The sequence below is a fragment of the Lates calcarifer genome, linkage group LG23, assembly GCF_001640805.2.
Source record: "Lates calcarifer isolate ASB-BC8 linkage group LG23, TLL_Latcal_v3, whole genome shotgun sequence".
NCBI classification, from domain to species: domain Eukaryota; kingdom Metazoa; phylum Chordata; class Actinopteri; family Centropomidae; genus Lates; species Lates calcarifer.
Window position 1 is genome coordinate 3226248 of NC_066855.1, and position 17957 is coordinate 3244204.

A 17957-nucleotide genomic window follows, 5' to 3' on the forward strand; every position below is an offset into this window, starting at 1 on the left:
AAAATTATAAGTGTAACTACACATATGCATGACTTAGGTGTCGCGTTTATCTAGCATCAAGCTGTGTTAATTCTTTGGCTGACTTAAGGAAGTTGGGTTTCTGCAAGATTTAAGAAATAATATCTCTGCAGATAGCTGATAATAGCCAGGCTTCTTAACTGCATGAAAACACACACACTCTGCTTCCATTGCATGTTTGGCTTTGATTCCCATACTTGTATGTTATTTAATGACAGTTTAGTTGTCATTGCTGCACTATCATATGATTTGGTTTCCCCACATCAGCCTACAATTTCAACACCACAGCAGCTTTTCACACTTAGCACCATCACTAGCGAGTACGAGGTGTCACTGTGAGACTTCTGCATTTTTTTTCCCAAGCCACTGAGAGAATGAACTCAGTGATGGCTGACACTTTTATCATTTTTAACTGGCGATAAAAGCCATTAGAAGCCATCGCAGGCCGCTCGACAAAACAGCCAATACTTGGGCTTTGAGCTCACTTGCTGCCAGAGATGGAGGAATGAGAAAGAGAGTGCAGGAGAGAATAAATAAGTTAACTGGAGTGTCCTTGGTGTGTGGGAGCACCGAGATGTGAAGCAGGGATAGAGGGAAAGTGTAAGATTCTCTTTCCCAGAATAAACCTCTTCTCTGGAAGTGTCTCTGCACTCACAGTCAGCATGTCTCTGTGTGTGTTTTTGAGAGTGTGTGCATGGGTCCAAGCAACATGTGAGTCTCCTAAGTGTTTGCCCATGTGCTTGGCACTGAGGGACGATTAGTCTGCTAGCTGCTGCACGGGTGCAACATATACATGAACTCATCTCATCTCTCTGTTTAGGTCTCTGTGTTTACGCCGCTGAACGTGAACTGACATGTTTTTGCTTCCAGAGGGGAGTCTCTTGTGCTGCTCTGATCTCTCGAGATTTAGAGCATACACACTTGTAAATAAAACAGAGGGGGAGCTGGGATCGCCAGCCAGGATTTAGAGCCAGAGAGTGACATTTACATGCACAGGCTCTGACGTTAATACATGGGACTCGCGGTGTTGCTGTCCAGGCCTGGATTGTTTGTCATAACGGAGGGCTAACACAGCAGCGGCGGCTGCCGGTTAGCTTGCACCGCAAGCAGCCAATGATGTCACTTTGTTAGTGGGAAGGAACAGGTGCTGCTTGTCCTCAAAGTAGCAGACGCAACCCTGGCCAGAAATGCTTGGGAAGCCTCAGTGGTGTGTTCCACTTCACACACACATGCACACACACACACACACACACACCACCCTTCAGCAGGGACAGCTGGTGCATATCAAACAAGTGTCTCAGCTGAGTGGAGCTGAGCTTAACGTCTGCGTTGGTGAAAATAGTATTTGGTGTAACTGCATACTCATTCCCTCTGATTTTGTCAAACTGTGTGAACTTAAAACCAAGATGATCTGTGTGTGTGTGTCACATTGTCAGTTTTCTAATAGCAACAGGCTGTTACCAAGAAACCATGTCATTGATTGACCTCAGGAAATACCCATAATAGCACAGGCAAACTGTGCAAAGTGACAACTCTGTCTGTTTTGTTTATAACTGTCACGGTCAGTGATGTGTTTGTAGCTGGTCAGTTGTCTGCGTGGTGGACTCAAAGGTCCAGCTTACTTCCCTAAGTTGTTGCTATGTTGCAATAAACTGATACTGCAGCAAGTGATGAAACACAATGCACTTGCATGATCCTGCAGCTGTTAAATTACTACTCTGTTAAATTTTTCTTCTTCCCTCGGCCCGACTAACTTTTTAATTCATTACAAAGTGATTTTTAATTCAACATTCAATTATGGTTATGAGGTTAGAATGAGAGGCAATAAGCTTTCAGCTCAGGGGACAATTTGTACGATTAGTTTGACTTTAAAAGGTACAAAGACGAGAACGACTGGGCTGCATGATGCACAACAACTGAAATTTAATGTGTGCAGAAGGGTCAAACATGGTCCAACTCTTTTTGTCCAGTGCCATGTTCCTTAAAACTCTCTCTCCCAGCCTCTGTGTTATGTAACTAGCACTTCCTGTTTTGAAATGACGGCGCAATCAGCCCATATGCTTTTTCTTTTTTTTTTTTAAATCATCTACTCTCAGATCGAGGCTGATCTTGTGTCCGTCTGCATGCTCGTTGTTCTTTTTGCTTCCTTTACTGGTTTCTTTTATCTTTTTTGCTGTGCTTGCTTCATCCCTCTGTGTCTGATTCTTTGATGAATGATTTTTTTTTTCACACACATCTGAGAACAGAATAAAAAAAAAAACCAACCCAGAAACAGGAAGTGTGTAGTACTCACGCCCTCCTTGCACCCGCCTCCTCTGCAGCTTCAAAAAAAGCACAAGAGAAGGGGGAAATGGGAGGATGAAGTGGGTGCCAGAGAGTGCAGGTCCTCTTCACGTCAGTCCAAATGCATCTGGGCTCCCCTGTGTGGTTATACATCTAAACACGACAGATGGACTTCTGAACTGTGGACAATAAGGAAGCTTTAAGAGCTCTGAGCTCCTTCGCTGTAGACTCGTGTTCTCACCGGGCCGTCACTGACTCTCTCTTCTCCTCTGTCCCCCCCCCCCCTCCAACCTTCACCTTCCCTGTCTCCATGCAGTCCTCCAGCTCAAACTCCAGCAGAGACGAACACGAGAGGAACTGGTCAGCCAAGGGATCATGCCACGTAAGTCTCTCCTTTAAGTATCTGTGATACTCGGGGCCAGTGAATCAAAAAGTACCGTATTGTGCAACTTCCAGGATGCATAGTCAGTGTGGTTAGTCCTATGTTAATATGGTGTATTTACGGCAAGTGATGCACATGCTCAATACACACTGAAGAAGTAGCTGAAACTGACCCAGTCTCACCTTATTCAGCATGTGGATGATCTTAGTTTTATGACACCAGGACAGTGTGTCTGTGTCTTCGAGTTAACTCCCTCCTGATCCGGCATCAGACACCATGTCAGATCCTGTCAAAGATTGATCGGGTTGTTATATAATACCAACGCTGAGCTATATGTGTATATGGGCCATTGATCCACATGCTGAACGGGACTTTCACTCTCACATATCGGGTTATGTTGGTTTTATACAATATTATGAAGCTCTGTTTTTGCATTTAGTTTTTTAACAGCCCTTATCTCCATGTATTATCGAGTTTGTGCCTGTGTCATATTTCGTGGTGTCTTTGCACCACTTTGTGTTATCAAATAGGGCAGCTTCCTCTTCTTCTGTATCCACTTCCTGTTTCAGCGAGTTCCACACATCACAAGAGGCGGGGATATAAATTTTCCTCTTGTTTCTGTGTCAAATGCAGCTCTGGGGGCAGCGAGTAACAAGCTTTTTTTTTTCCCAAGAAGGCTCCAGCATTCAGCCTCATGCAGTGCATATGTCAAGTTAATCTCCTATAACCAAGTGATTGTGGGGTAGAGAAAGATACCCACAGGGAGGTAGAATACCTGACAAGGTTGTTGTTTAGAGGAACTAAACATGCAGGGGAGACAGAGAGATTCGTAGGTAGAAATGTGGATCGCCTGTCAGTCATTGGTAATCGCAATATCCTGCTTGTCCTCCCAAGTTTGGCCCATTTTCAGCTTTTTTTTGTGTCACACTTTGTTGTATTTCACTGCTGCAGTTTGCTAATGGTAACATCTGACCCTGAACTGGCACATCAGTCCACTAAAAATGCACTTACACTAAATAACCAGGCTCAGTTTGTATAAAAAAAACTAAGTGTTAGGTTTGAAAGAATGCACTGGGGTGGACACTCAGACCAAGAGCTTGTTTTACTGGGCAGCATGGAGTCTCACATTCGGACCATTTAGTCGTTACAGTAAATCTGTCTGTGTCCTCCTTATGCAACAGGCCTCATGCCAGACCATTAGCTGCAGTGGGATCAGTGTGGCCTGGAGGGATGTTTTGAGTCTTCTGTGGAGAAACAGAGACTTAACACATAAAGAAAGAGATGCCATAGGTTCATAAGAGAGTTATCAAAGACTGTGTTTGCTCCAAACACTGAGCGCTTATTCTGAGTGTTGGCTCGAAGACGCAGCAAGGTAGAGCAAAGGTCTGTTCAGGCTGCCAAGGCCCCTGTTGAATTACAAGACCATAAAGATCAAGTGAACTGCTGCCGAGCGAGCAGAGGAGGGTGCACCGTCATTTATCGACTTTCAGTGGAATTGTATCACGATGATAGTTACCATATTGTGATGTCGAGCTGTAGAGGAGACAGGTGAGTGCTGGGAACTGATGAGGGGCGAGTTCCTGCCGTGGTATCAAATCCTCACACTGGTTTTGCAGCTGTAGGTGGTGTGAGAGAGTAACTTTCCACGTTCCTCCTCTGACTATCTCAGTCTAGGTGTTCTTGAGCAAGGCGCTTGACCTCCCACCTGCTGCAACGATGGACCTAAGTTGCTGCTGTGTAAATATGAAGCAGGGTGTTTCTGGACAAGAGGATGATTACAGTGGATTAGGAGATATTAGATACATAGATGTAAGGGTGAACAAGCAATAACAATGCTGCTGTGTCCTCAGGTCAGCCATGTGTGACAGATTGAAAGGTTAGTGTCTTGCAAAGGGCATGTTTCCACCAAAGAAAAGAGATTTGAGAACACCATGTTTGTGCCATTTTATTTTTTAGTTTGTTTGAAGTTGGCAAATAATTAATCTGCGTTACGAGTGCTCTTGAATCAGTAGATCGTTCTCAGACACGTGGCCAGCCTGCTCTTCACGGTAAATCTCTTTTTGTTGTCTCTGACTTAACTGCAATTGAGTCTTTAGTGTTTCACCATAGACAGATACACAGCACAGGTGTTGTTTTTATTGTGTAAGTATAGATTTGTAATTGATGGCGCAGTCAAATCACTGTTTTATACTTGTGCAGAAACAGAATAAAAATGTAAAGTTATAGCTGTATTATCAGATGGATTGCACTAACATACAAACCAAGCAATAACAGAGGGAGTCAGAGGCAGCAGCTACAGTTAATATTGCTGCGAAAGTGGAAATACTATGAGAGATTGAGAAGCCTTACAATTACATGTCAGCGTTTTTAGAAAAGCTCAAATTTCCCTCCACATATACACTCGCAAAAAAAAATAATTAGATGACGCCGGTTATGAGAAGTGTTTTCATATTCATCTGCCAAATTTATCTTCCTTCTACCAGCCCACAGTAACTTCGTTTTTCCATGGTTAGCAGCTCCTCAAATCAGACATGACCGTTGTCTCTGCTCAGTGGTTGGAGAGACAGGATTCACTGCTGCCTGAGATATGCAACTGCGTCACAAAAACATGTCAGAGCAGCTAAATGCATAAATAGAATCAGCGAACCAGTAAAAAAGTCTGAACTGTTATCAATCAGATCCTGTATTTCATGTGTAAGAAACATGATCAGCTGACCAGTGGTGTGTTTTTTTATGTTTTGCTGTGAACTTGACCGTCTGGTTATATCACAACTGGTATGTAGGTCTTCTTCTTTCAACGTCAGGGTGGGTGTTTGGGTGGGGGGGTTGTGACACAGGAATGTCTCCCACCCCCACCCAGTCATCTGTGGCACACATACAGTCAACGCTCCGCTTTGGCCAGAATGTCCTCGCTCACACACCCTTGGCAGGGATTTCACCAGCTCTTGACCAATCAGACAATTGCCATGTTACATCATTGTAACTGCCGCTGCCCTCCAACAATATCCTTCCCCAAACAGAATGGACCTCTTTGTTTGAGTCTGTTCAGCTTCTCTAACCCTCCACCGTTTACATTTGATATTAAAAAGTTTTGAATGTTAAAAGACTAAGGCCACAACAGGCTTGGTAAAATATATATAAGCACACACACCACGCACAAAGTACATCATGGACAGTCATGCTGGAGTGCACTGATGAATTTTCTTTATGTGCAGGAGTCCTTTTTAAAGATCAACCCCAGACCACCACTTCACAGGCCATCTATTAGACTCACGACGCAGACAGTCGGCTGGTCGTCAGCAGGTCTTAGTAACATAAAAACCATAAAATTATCATGACTCAGGCTCTAATTGTGCTGCTTTTAGAAGAAAATATCTAAGAGTTTAATCAGGATAAGCAAGGATAATGTGTCCAAATGTGAATTCACATGAACATGTAACCTCAGTTCAAACAATGAGAAGGAATAGATGGAAAAAGTGTATGGAATAACGTGACCAACTGAGCTCACAGAGGGGGAGTTTGGTTACATTAAGGCTAATGAAACTGCTGAGTTAGGCTTCGGGAAAGCTCACGGTCATGGTTATGGTTACAGTCATGTGGTTCCATGAGGTATGTCTGACTATTTGCTCCCGTAAAACCTAATTTACCTACGCCAAGCCGCTAAGCCCAAGCCACCGCGAGTGGCTACGACTCGACACTTTCTGCATCTGCTTCAGTGTAAAAGCCGTGATGAGAACACGACGAGGATCTGAAGTAACAAGGCAAAGAAAACGACCCTCAGTTTCAATTCTCTCAGTGATAACAGAATTAGTCTCCACTGCTGAAAAATGAGCTGTATTCCTGTACACACAGCATGCAGCAGAGGCCCATCAGCCAGCAGAGCTGTGATCTAGAATAACACTCCTGACCTTCTCGTCCCGCAGCTACTTCTGCTTTGAACCTGTCTTCCTCTATAGCTGTATCTGTTCTCACATTGTCACTGGCTGAAAGGAGCATCACGACTCCCATCAGAGTCTCAGCTCACGTCTCTCTCTGTTTTTTTTCCGCCTCTCTCCACACAGCACTGAAAAGCCCGGCAGCCTTTCACGAACAGCGGAGGAGTCTGGAGCGAGCAAGGGTGAGTGTCTTCAGCAGTTTTCTGCTCTCTGAATGTGTTTGCATGGGTTAAAACATTCATGCACTGTATGAACAGCATAGCACGAAGCAGTAATTGAATTCTACTCTTAGTAAACGGGGAAACTTGGGTGCCATACAAACAGTATTAAAGTAGCACTCTTCAGGCATGAAGCAGCATAAACATCATTAGCACTGTTTTTTTAACATTCAGTGAAAATGTCTCACACTTCATAGATTATTTATATTTAGCACACAAAGCTCTGAGAACCATGCCTGGCCAAACAAACAAAGAAGAAAGCATCAAGTGTGTCTACAACAGCAGTTTACTGCATTGCAACAAGTGTCCATTAAAGACTTTTATCATCTTCCCCACACCCTTTATTCTCTCTCATCCTTCTGCTTGTGATCCTCTTTCTTCCATCTGCTGCCTCACCGTAATGTGTACGACTCCTGTGTTTCCCCTCAGACCGAGGACTATCTGAAGAGGAAGATCCGGAGTCGCCCCGAGCGCTCCGAGCTGGTCAGGATGCACATTCTGGAGGGTGAGTTTTCACCGACGAGTGGAAACTGCGCTTTTGGATTCAGAAGAATTCTGAGTGAGAACAAAAGTGTGGTTGAAAGGTTTAAGTCATTTAAAGGAAGCATACAGAAAACAAAACACAACCAATACCATGTGATAAGTTCAATCTGAGTTAAACTGAGTTAAAGTTCAACAGAATTTATTTCTGTGCTCTTGTTACCAGTCATTTAAAGTCACAGACATGTTTTCACTTTCAAGTGGCAGCTGGTTTTCTTCTGGTTTTTAAATTGAGCTTGAATTCTAATCCAGGAAGTGCTAAAAAAGGGCCCCAAACTCAGTATCTGTGATCTTCAGAGAGTCAGCTTCCTGTGTCTGTGATCTGCTCAAAGTATTTGAATGGACTGTATGTCGATTTATATCCCACGGGTACACGCTACTTACCTGGTGCTGCTTTGTTTTTGTTGTTAGATAAAAATAAATCACTTGACGAATGAATTTCACGTACGCTGACCTGCTGTGCCCTTCCACAGAGACGTCGGCAGAGCCGTCCCTGCAGGCCAAGCAGCTGCAGCTGAAGCGAGCGCGACTGGCCGACGACCTCAACGATAAGATCTCCCACAGACCGGGTCCCATCGAACTGGTTCACAAGAACATCCTGTCTGTCAGCTGCCCCCTGCAGCACTCACTGCTGGGTAACTACACACCATGCGTCACCACATTCAGCTGCACACACGTGTCTGTACACGGACAGATGTATTCACAGTTTGCAGAGTGCTCACACTCTAAATGTTCACACGATTAGTACACTGTCACATTTGCAATCATTAGCACACATTACAAGCACTTGCAGATACATCAATCAGTCACATGGACACACATTATTTATCCAGATTTAATTGTTTACAGAGACATTTAACACATAAGTACAGGTAAAGCAAAAACAACACATTCCAAAGAATACTCATTTATGACATTCAAACAAGCTGGTGCAGGGATACAGACTTTTACACAGACACACCTGCAGGATCCGTGAAAACACTTCAGACTGGAAGCAAAGTGGTTTTATTGCCCCACTTAATTGATGCTTGTAGAAATCAGTGGAACATTCACTCGTACTCGAGTTAAAACATGTTCACCTCGGTTATTTCATTGCCACTGTTTTAGTGACTTCAGTGACAAATTTGATTTACGTTCAGTCTGAACACACCTACAGCTGAGTAATTACAACATGCAGGTATCTACACACACTTGTAATACAGTATTTTAGGGGGTGAGGGTATAAACACACCCCAAGCAGCGGATGTGATACCATTAAAAAAAATAAACCACACGATTTTTGACTAACAGCTCTGTCACAGAAATGACACAACTACTATGTTTGGACATAGTCCTGTTTTGAAACTTAGACCTGCTGGGTTGCATAACTTCTCTAAAATTACTCATGGCTGTTTTGTAATCTTCATCAGTGTGTGTGAGGGGGTTGAACTGTTGAACTGGGAGAATTTCTGACGTTCACGAGCCGTTTTCACTCGCAGACGTTTACAACAAACCGCCAAAAGATGCCGTAGTGACTCATCGTCGTTTCACAGAATCTGAAAACACCTCTGCTCTGTCACAGATTCTCCAAAGGGAGCCGGGGGAGAGAGTTCGTCTTTAGATGAAGACAGCAGTGACGCTCTGTCACCGGACCAGCTGACCAATCACGACTCTCCCCTGAGTGCCGTCCCTCAGCTGTCCCCCTCTGATGCACTCACCCAGAATGGGGACATGTCTCCCACACAGGTAGCACCGCAATTAAGACAGAGTCACTTCAGTTTGAAATTATTCACACCTGATCCGATCAGACCGTTAACCAGAGACTTTTTTTTCTCAGTTCCTTACTCAGCCCCCTCCTCCACCTCCTCCACCACCTCCTCCTCAGGTGAACGGGTCAGACTCCTCCCCACCCCCAAAATTGACAAATGGAACGACGATGGTGACCTCAGCAAGCCCCCGCTCCTCCACCGGACAGGTCAAGGTGCGCAAACGCTGGTTATTGTCCTCTCATTGCAGCGACAGCCGTGGAGCAGTAGGTTGTTTCAAGTTGAACATCCTGCAGATTTGATGACTTGTGAATAAATGTGACCTTAATCTCTTTTTGTGGAGCAGCTATAACTGGCTAACCCTCCCTCATCTCTTCATTTCCTTACTTCCTCCTCCCTGACCCCATTTCTCACGTCCTGTCAGCAGTCTCAGGCTAAGACGAGTTCGGATCGTCCTCCACAGAGATCTAAAAAACCAAAGGACAACAAACCCAAGGTCAGCGTGCTCTTTGTTTTATTTTAACTGGCACTGACACAGGACTTAGCTATGATTCATCCAAAATAACGACCTGTGAAGAGACACTGAATGATGGTCAGCTGTCGGCACAAAGTCCTCAAACTGCTTTTTTCTTTTCTCACCTGGTTCACCAAGTTGTTTCCAAAACCGACTAAGAAATACTGAAAGTGTCCAGTGGTCAGTTAAAGGGCTTTGGTTTTGGTGTCAGTTCCTGTAGAGCCACACTGACATTTTTCTGACATTTAACAATCGCACAAGAAGAAATCTATTATAGAAGAGGAAGAGACACCACTTTCTGACAACTGCAGTACTGTTATTAGAATACAGACTTAACTGGAAATAGCCTTTTGTTATAGTTATGCTATTACTAATTATCTTTCCACAAAATGTACTGAATGCACATCCTCTATTGTTATTCACAGAACTTATATTACACACTGATGATGATAATAGTGTAACATTATCTTGTCATTTTAATTCTCTTCATTGTCTGGGTGTAGGTGAAGAAGCTGAAGTACCACCAGTACATCCCCCCGGACCAGAAGGCAGACAAGGAGCGTCCGCCTCAGATGGACTCGTCCTACGCGAAGCTCCTCCAGCAGCAGCAGCTCTTCCTGCAGCTGCAGATCCTCAGCCAGCAACAGCAGCACTACAACTACCACACCATCCTGCCCGCCCCTCCCAAGTGAGTGTCAGGCATGACCGCGTGTTTGTGTGTGCGTATGTGTGAAACTTGTTGACTTGTATGCGACGAGTCAACAGGTCTGCCTCCCTCCTTTTTCTTCCTCATATTGAACTATAGTTCTAAGAAGTTCATTTCTGAAGCGCAGCCTCCAGGCAGTTTTCATTATGACTTCCTGTCCTCTTCCAAACTTTCAGCTGTGGCTTCTTGCTTCCACATTAGTGGTTTTTGTTGGAGGTTAAAGCAGAAGTCAGGTTTGTGAATGACAGTCAGTCCCAGCTCAGTGTGACTTGACACTAAACATCTGTGACTTCAGGCAAGAACGATAATGAAAACTATGTGTTATAGTTTTGATTCTGTCTCCCCTCAGGCCTCCAACCGAGCAGCCGCCCACAACCAACTCTGGCCCTTCCCCCTCCCGCAGCGTTCCCACGACAACCACCACGGGCCCTTCCAATCAGAGTGGGACTGCCCGTCAGAGCCAAACTGCAGTGGGAGGAGCCAAACCCATCACTCTGCCAGCCAACCTGGATGAGTTCAAAGTAATTTAAACCGACAGATAGATATTTCTAACTAAATGTTTTTATAGAAGTAATGTCAGCTGCTGTTACAGCTGTCTACTGAAGGAAAGATCCAAATATTTCACAAGTAAATCTAGAAAAAGAATCATGATGTTATGTGATTCGATTAATCACGTGACCTTTTAGGGGGTCCAGCTCCCAGGGTGGGGACCACTAAACTAAATACTGTTGTTTTGATCTGTTACTCTGAGGTGACGCCTGCTGTATGAGCACTGATCTGGTTTCTCATCCTCCAGGTCGCTGAGCTGAAACAGGAACTGAAATTGCGTGGTTTGACCGTCTCAGGCACCAAAAACGATCTAATTGAGAGGCTGCGAAACTATCAGGAGCAAAATGGCGGCACCACAGCGGTTTTGAAAAATGGCATGTTACAGCCCAGCCCACAGGGCGCTAACTCAGCCTCCAGCACCGTCACATCCTCTCCAACCACAACCACCGGCCCTGATCACCAGTCAGCAGAGGGTGGGTTTAAGTTAGCTTTGTCCTCATTAGCTCATGCGGTTCCTGGGAGAGTCATGCGTTTTGGCAGCACCAGCTCCAGCCCTCCTGTGTCGCCCACTCCGTCTGAGAGGTCATTGGCCGGGATGAGTCCAGATGAGACGAGCTGTAATGGAGACATGTTTGGAGAGATGGTGAGGTCTAAAAGTGAATCAAACAGCCTGTTTATTGGATGAAACTGAATCTTTTCCTAACGTCCTCTTCTTGCTTTGTTGTCCCTCAGGTGAGCTCTCCCTTGACCCAACTCACCCTGCACCCATCTCCTCAGCACCCATCAAACATCTCTCCGCTCTCACAGCCTCTCCCCAAAGTCAAAGAGGAGATCCAGAGCCCATGCAGCCTGTCCAGGTCTTCATCTGCCTCAGGCCAGTCTCCAGAGCTGCCAGGGGTAGCCATGGACGCGTCCTCCATGGACAAAGACCAGATGCTCCAGGAGAAGGACAAACAGATCGAGGAGTTGACCAGGATGCTGAGGCAGAAGCAGAGGCTTGTGGAGACCCTGAGGTCCCAGCTGGAGCAGGGCAAGATGGCAGGCGGAGTCGTGCTGGAGAAGGAAGGAAGCGAGAAGGGCAAACAGTCCTCAGAGGTTAAATTTCAAACTCTAATAAAAGCCTCGGCCATTCAGCCCCCGACTCTCCCTAACGGCATTGTGGTGAAGGTGAAGAAGGAGGTGGAGCCCGAGGAAGAAATGGAGGGAGTAACGGAGGAGGCGCAGGCGAAGAAGCTGGCCCCGCCGATGCAGTGCTCTCAGGAGACTCTGCTCAGGCTGCAGCAGATTCAGCGGCTGCAGGTCCAACAAGCTGAACAGCAGAAACGGCAGCTACAACAACCCAAACAGCAGCAGAGCCAGGTGCAGCTGCAGAAAGTCTCTGAGGCGAAATCAACCCCTCAAAAACAACAGCAGCAAAAGAAGGAAGCTCAAATCCTGCTCCATCAGCAGCAGCAGCTCCAGCAGCTCATCATACAGCAAACCCAACAGAAGCAGCTCCAGGCCCAGCAGAAGTTAGCGCAGCAGAAACTCACGCCAACAGAAGCTGGTGCAGCAGAACCAGCTCAAACAAACCCAGGGGCAAGTTCAACAGAGCCAGCAGAAGAACCAGGTTCAGCTGAAGCAGGTTCAGGTGCAGATCCAGAACCAGACGGTGGCGAGCCAGAAGCCCGCGGCGAACCAAACCCAGCAGAGGAAACAGCTGAAGGCTCATCAGAGGCAGAAACAACAGACGGCAGCCGTCGCCACACAGCAGGTGAAGACCCTGCGGTTCCACACGTTTTGAATTTCACTGCATTTAACATTTCACCATCATCAGCCATTTTAGTGTGATTGTGAAGTGTAAACTGTAATGACTGGATGAAAGTAGAGCAACCTCACATCTCTACTTTTAACAAGTAGTTTTTGCTGAAGAATGTTTGTTCATTTCCAGGTGACTCCGGTCTTCATCAACCAGCAGAACGGCACTCAGATCCACACTCAGGCCATCTCATTAGACCTCCTCAAGGCTAACGGCACGCCCACGCTGGTCACCGACAGCAACGGCAACCACTACCTGATCGCTCTCACCAGCCACACCGCAGACGGACAGAATGGCGTGTCCTCGTTGGCCAAAACCAACGGACGCATCACGCTGCAGGTACGGTAAAATGTAAATTCTTTTACAGTCTGCGACGGGTTAGTACGTGATGAAATATTTATTTATCTTCCTCTGTTTCTTTTTTCAGAGATTGCAGTCGACTCCGAGTAAACTCCCCAGCACTGAGAGCCAATCAAAAGAGCAGACAGAGGCCGAGCCTGCGAGCCAGCCAATCAAAAAGGTACAACCCAGACCCAGAACATGTCGCTATAAAACATGGTTTTAAATATTTTGTTTGATTTGATGTGTGTAAGTTACCACAACCTTCAAACGTTGAAGTTATTGATCAATACAGCATTTTGCCTATTAACTGTAAGGTTGATGGTTCAGTCCCCAACTCCTCTTGTCCACAAGTCAAAGTGTTTTTTGGACAAAAACATTCACCAAATGAACTGTCTGCATCCTCCAAGCAGTAACACCTTCCCACCACAAGGTGTCGCCACTAACACAGTTTAAATCTTTGCCGTGTTTTTCCCTCAGGGACAGAAGGCGGGGCTGCACCTGGACACCAACGGCGTTCCACAACCCAACCTGTCCGTCACCGCTCCGCCCAGCCTGCAGCCGTTCTTCGACGACATGTCGGACAGCGAAAGCCAAAGCAACTTAATCTCATCTCTGAAGGTAACAGCAGCATCTCCTGTTGTTGGCAGTTTCCTGGTAGTTCCCATCATCATTGTCACCCCCACTGCTCAGTCTACTGCTCCACATTGTTGTAAACTTCATTAACTTTTTTTTTCTCGTGGTTTCTTCTCTCTTCTTTTTCATTTCATCACTCCATCCTGACAGAGAGAGGAGGTGTGTCCGCCTTACGACCGGCACACACTGTTCACCCCTCCCTCTCCCAAACCCAACACCTCCCTTCCTACTCAACGCTCCAAAGTATGTCCCACAGCATGTCTCTTTCTTCTTTCCATTTCTCCTCTAGAGTTTCTCTTTTGTCTCTCCATCCCCCCTTTTTTCCATCTTACTCCTTCAACTGAACTTAGAGGGCTGTTTTGATGTGTGTCTGAGAGGAAAATCCAGCCTCATGTACTGCAGTCAACTTGATATATTTTAATTATTTCACTTTAACTTATATATTTGGCATTGCCCACTTTTCTCAGTCTTAGTTATTGACTGTGTTTCCTTTGGGAATCCCCAGAAAGCGGTTGTAAACTTGTTGCACTCGGTGAGATATCTGCAGACAGAAAGAGTGACTTGGTGGTCAGTCAAGTGTTTCCAGTGAAAGTGAAAATCACACTTTTTGCCCCACAACACATTGTATTCTGGGCATTTCTCTTTTTAGACTCGAAGTGACTAATTCTTGTCACTAATGCTTTAGTTTTATTTGCATAGAAAACCAGACGACAGAACTAAAAAATGTTTAACCTTTTAAATCTGTGGTTTCCAGGGTGGGTGTGAGAAGATTAATTTCACTTTTTTATTTTATTTATTTCATTAAATTTCACTAGGTTTCATCACACATAAAAAATGAGAAGACATTTATTTAAACTACATCTTTATATTATGTTTTCAAACATCTCCACTCAGCAAAAATGTTGAACTTTAAGTGACAGAGAGAGAGAGATGCTTTTTGTCTTTGAAAACCTAAAATGTTACTTTAAACAGAGATACATTAAATAAATTAGTTACATACAGTATTGATTGACAACATTAAACTGCTGGCTTTCTTTTTTTGATTGAGAATAATATAATTTGTGTTCACACAGAAGACATTTATACTACAGAAGAAAACAGGTCCCACAATGCAACTGTTTATCACTGTATTTCAGGAGATGGAGTTTGTTTAGTGCTGGTTTGTCTATTGTGCGCTGGGTTTGTGTACTTGGTGGCTGAGGAATAATGTGTTTCTCTCTGTCAGCAGGAGAATGGCGTCAATAGTCAGCAGATGGACGACCTGTTTGACATCCTGCTCAAGAGCGGAGGTAAATAAACTGCTGTAAACACTGAGAGAAAGACGTCATGAGTCTGTCGTCTGCAGCGCTGATGAGATTTTTCTCTCTTTGTCCTCCTCCAGAAATCCCCGGCTTCAAGGCCAACCCAGACCCATCCCTCGCCCCTCTGCACTCTGACCCGCCCTCCCCATCTTCTCCCCCGTCTCCCCTCCACCTCTCCCCACCCACCCCCACAGAGTCCCTCATCTCCCCGCAGCCCTCTGTGGGAGAGCCCTGCACAGGCAGCGGACGCCTGGAGGACTTCCTGGAGAGCACCACGGGTGCCCCCCTGCTGGGCGTGGAGCCCGACGGCGGCCTGACGCTGATCGACGACCTGCACAGCCAAATGCTGAGCACGCCCAGCATCCTGGACCACCCTCCCTCCCCCATGGACACGTCCGACCTGGGCTTCTCCCCCCATTCTACAGCGTTGGACTTTGGCGACCCCACCTTGGACAGCATGGACTGGCTGGATATTTCCATGGTGGGGAGCGCCAGCGGAGGAAGTGGGGGCAGTGGCGCAGGAGGGAGAGGAGGAGGAGGTGGAGGTGGGGGCGCCGGCGAAGGAGTTGGGGGCACAAGTCTGGCCCCGCTGGCGCCACACACTCCGCCGAGCGTCTTCTCGGCCGATTTTCTGGACAGCACGGACCTGCAGCTGCACTGGGAGTCATGCCTGTAGCTCCGAACACAGATGGACATGCACTCGCTCACACTGTGTACAGGCTCTGTCTTTACTTCATGCACATACTGAAACTTTCTCTATGCTGTCTTTACCACTGCAGGGGTCACTGGCACATGCAAATACACGCACACATAACATTTACAGAGTTTGCCCTGTCTTTTCACTGGCTGTTACTGAATGCAGGATGAGGTGATGTAAGAAAGAAACATAGAAATTGAATTCATAGGCAGGACTTGAACTTGGTGGGACTGAAGTGGACTTTTTGAATTTTAATTCTATGGGGATTCATACAGCAGACTGTAAAGTCCTGTCTCCTGCGTCCTTAAAACCAGGTTAAAGTGAACCAGCAGAAAACTGTAGGTCACTGTAATAACATAACTCCAACCCCTTGGAAAATGGTTCGACAGACGGGGACTCAGGAGGGACTGTCAGTGACATTTACTCGGGCTCCTCGAGATAGCAGAGTGTGTGTGTCAGTGCCTCCTAAACTTTGCACTTATGCTGAATCTGATTGGTTTAAAGTGGGGACGGGGGTTGTGTCTGGGTGAAATGGCCGAATCTTAGTGCATGTGTGAGGCTGAGCGGACGCCACCGTGTGTTACATTGGTCACGGACCATGTGAAAAGAAAGGCAGCAGTTGGTGGCGTCGTCACCTCACCGCAGCAACCTGAACCCCCGTCCACACAAGTCAAACAAAAAAAAAAAACAACCGTCATTGGTTGACAGTTGCTATTGAAATGAACCATATCAGTGGCAACAGTTTGAATAGAAGCCTCATTGGAGGTTGAGTATTATTGGTAACATTATGGTAGACCACTATGTATTGCTGTATATGGGGTGTATATTATCAATTGTCAATGACTATTTTTCTTTGCTGGTTGCTTTAGAGTCAAGCTGGCCGGCTGGGGAACATAGGGTGAGGGCGGGGCTTCCAAAATACTTGGACCTTGTCATTTTTTAAAGAAAAAAAGTTAAAAAAATAAACATACTATAAAAACTCTAAGATGTGTCTGTTTTTCTTTTGCACATTCACAACCAAGTATATCATATGTAATATATCAGCTGAAAACAGTTAGTTTATTATTGTGATTATTAAACACTAATTACTTTAATTACTTTATTATATCATTAGTGACCTGCTCCACCATCCTGTTGATAAAGAGAAAGGCCACAAGAGGGCACCATTGTTAAGAAATAAAATGGCCATCATAAAGAGGCATCTATATCCTCACTCACTGCTGTTGCATTATCTGTTACTATTTACCTTCAGCTCAACACAACTGCAGAATGTTGTTTATTAGTTTCCTGGTGAGACTTTTACAGTTTTCCTCCAACTCAGAGGGTTAGAGTTGGAGGTCCATGGTTAGGGTTAGGGTTGGAGAAACATGGTTAGGGTTAGGGTTGGAGAAACATGGTTAGGGTTAGGGTTGGAGAAACATGGTTAGGGTTAGGGTTGGAGATCCATGACTAGGGTTAGGGTTAGGGTTGGAGGGCCATGGCTAGGGTTAGGGTTAGGGTTGGAGAAACATGGCTAGGGTTAGGGTTAGGGTTCGAGAAACATGACTAGGGTTAGGGTTAGGGTTGGAGGGCCATGGCTAGGGTTAGGGTTAGGGTTGGAGAAACATGGCTAGGGTTAGGGTTAGGGTTGGAGAAACATGGCTAGGGTTAGGGTTCGAGAAACATGACTAGGGTTAGGGTTGGAGGGCCATGTCTAGGGTTAGGATTGGAGATCCATGGCTAGGGTTAGGGTTAGGGTTGGGGTCTGTGGTTAGGGTTAGGGGTCCATGGCTAGGGTTAGGGTTAGGGTTGGAGATCCGTGGCTAGGGTTAGGGTTAGGGTTAAAAAAAAGATCTTAGTACAGTAAGGCTTCAAAAACCATGAAAAAATGTCATACTGTAGTATGGTGTCAAAGATGGTCAAAAAATGTCATACTGTAGTATGGCATGAAAAATGGTCAAAAAATTCATAGTATAGTATGGCATGAAAAATGGTCAAAAAATGTCATAGTATAGTAATAAAAGTCAAAAATGCATAGTATAGAAAAATGGTCAAAAAATGTCATAGTATAGTAAGGGGTCAAAAATGGTCAAAAAATGTCATAGTATAGTAAGGGGTCAAAAATGGTCAAAAAATGTCATAGTATAGTAAGGGTCAAAAATGGTCAAAAAATGTCATAGTATAGTAAAAAAAAAAAAAAATAAGTAAGGCATGAAAAATGGTCAAAAAATGTCATAGTATAGTAAGGCATGTCAAAAATGGTCAAAAAATGTCATAGTATAGTAAGGCATGAAAAATGGTCAAAAAATGTCATAGT

At 45.3% G+C, this 17957-nt stretch overlaps 1 protein-coding gene across 1 annotated transcript in view; it reads left to right on the plus strand.

The window, feature by feature from the left end:
- mrtfab (myocardin related transcription factor Ab) overlaps positions 1–16646 on the plus strand; it is a 37908-nt gene extending 21262 nt beyond the window's left edge. Inside the window, 17 exon segments of the mRNA XM_051066523.1 lie at positions 2618–2683; positions 6745–6800; positions 7266–7341; positions 7850–8011; positions 8938–9101; positions 9193–9336; positions 9546–9617; positions 10139–10323; positions 10691–10862; positions 11138–11533; positions 11623–12423; positions 12425–12643; positions 12821–13027; positions 13116–13208; positions 13508–13648; positions 14892–14981; positions 14984–16646. Of these exon segments, the coding sequence (XP_050922480.1) occupies positions 2618–2683; positions 6745–6800; positions 7266–7341; positions 7850–8011; positions 8938–9101; positions 9193–9336; positions 9546–9617; positions 10139–10323; positions 10691–10862; positions 11138–11533; positions 11623–12423; positions 12425–12643; positions 12821–13027; positions 13116–13208; positions 13508–13648; positions 14892–14981; positions 14984–15640 (3701 nt within the window). The 3' untranslated portion in view covers positions 15641–16646.
- The last annotated feature ends 1311 nt before the right edge of the window (positions 16647–17957 follow it).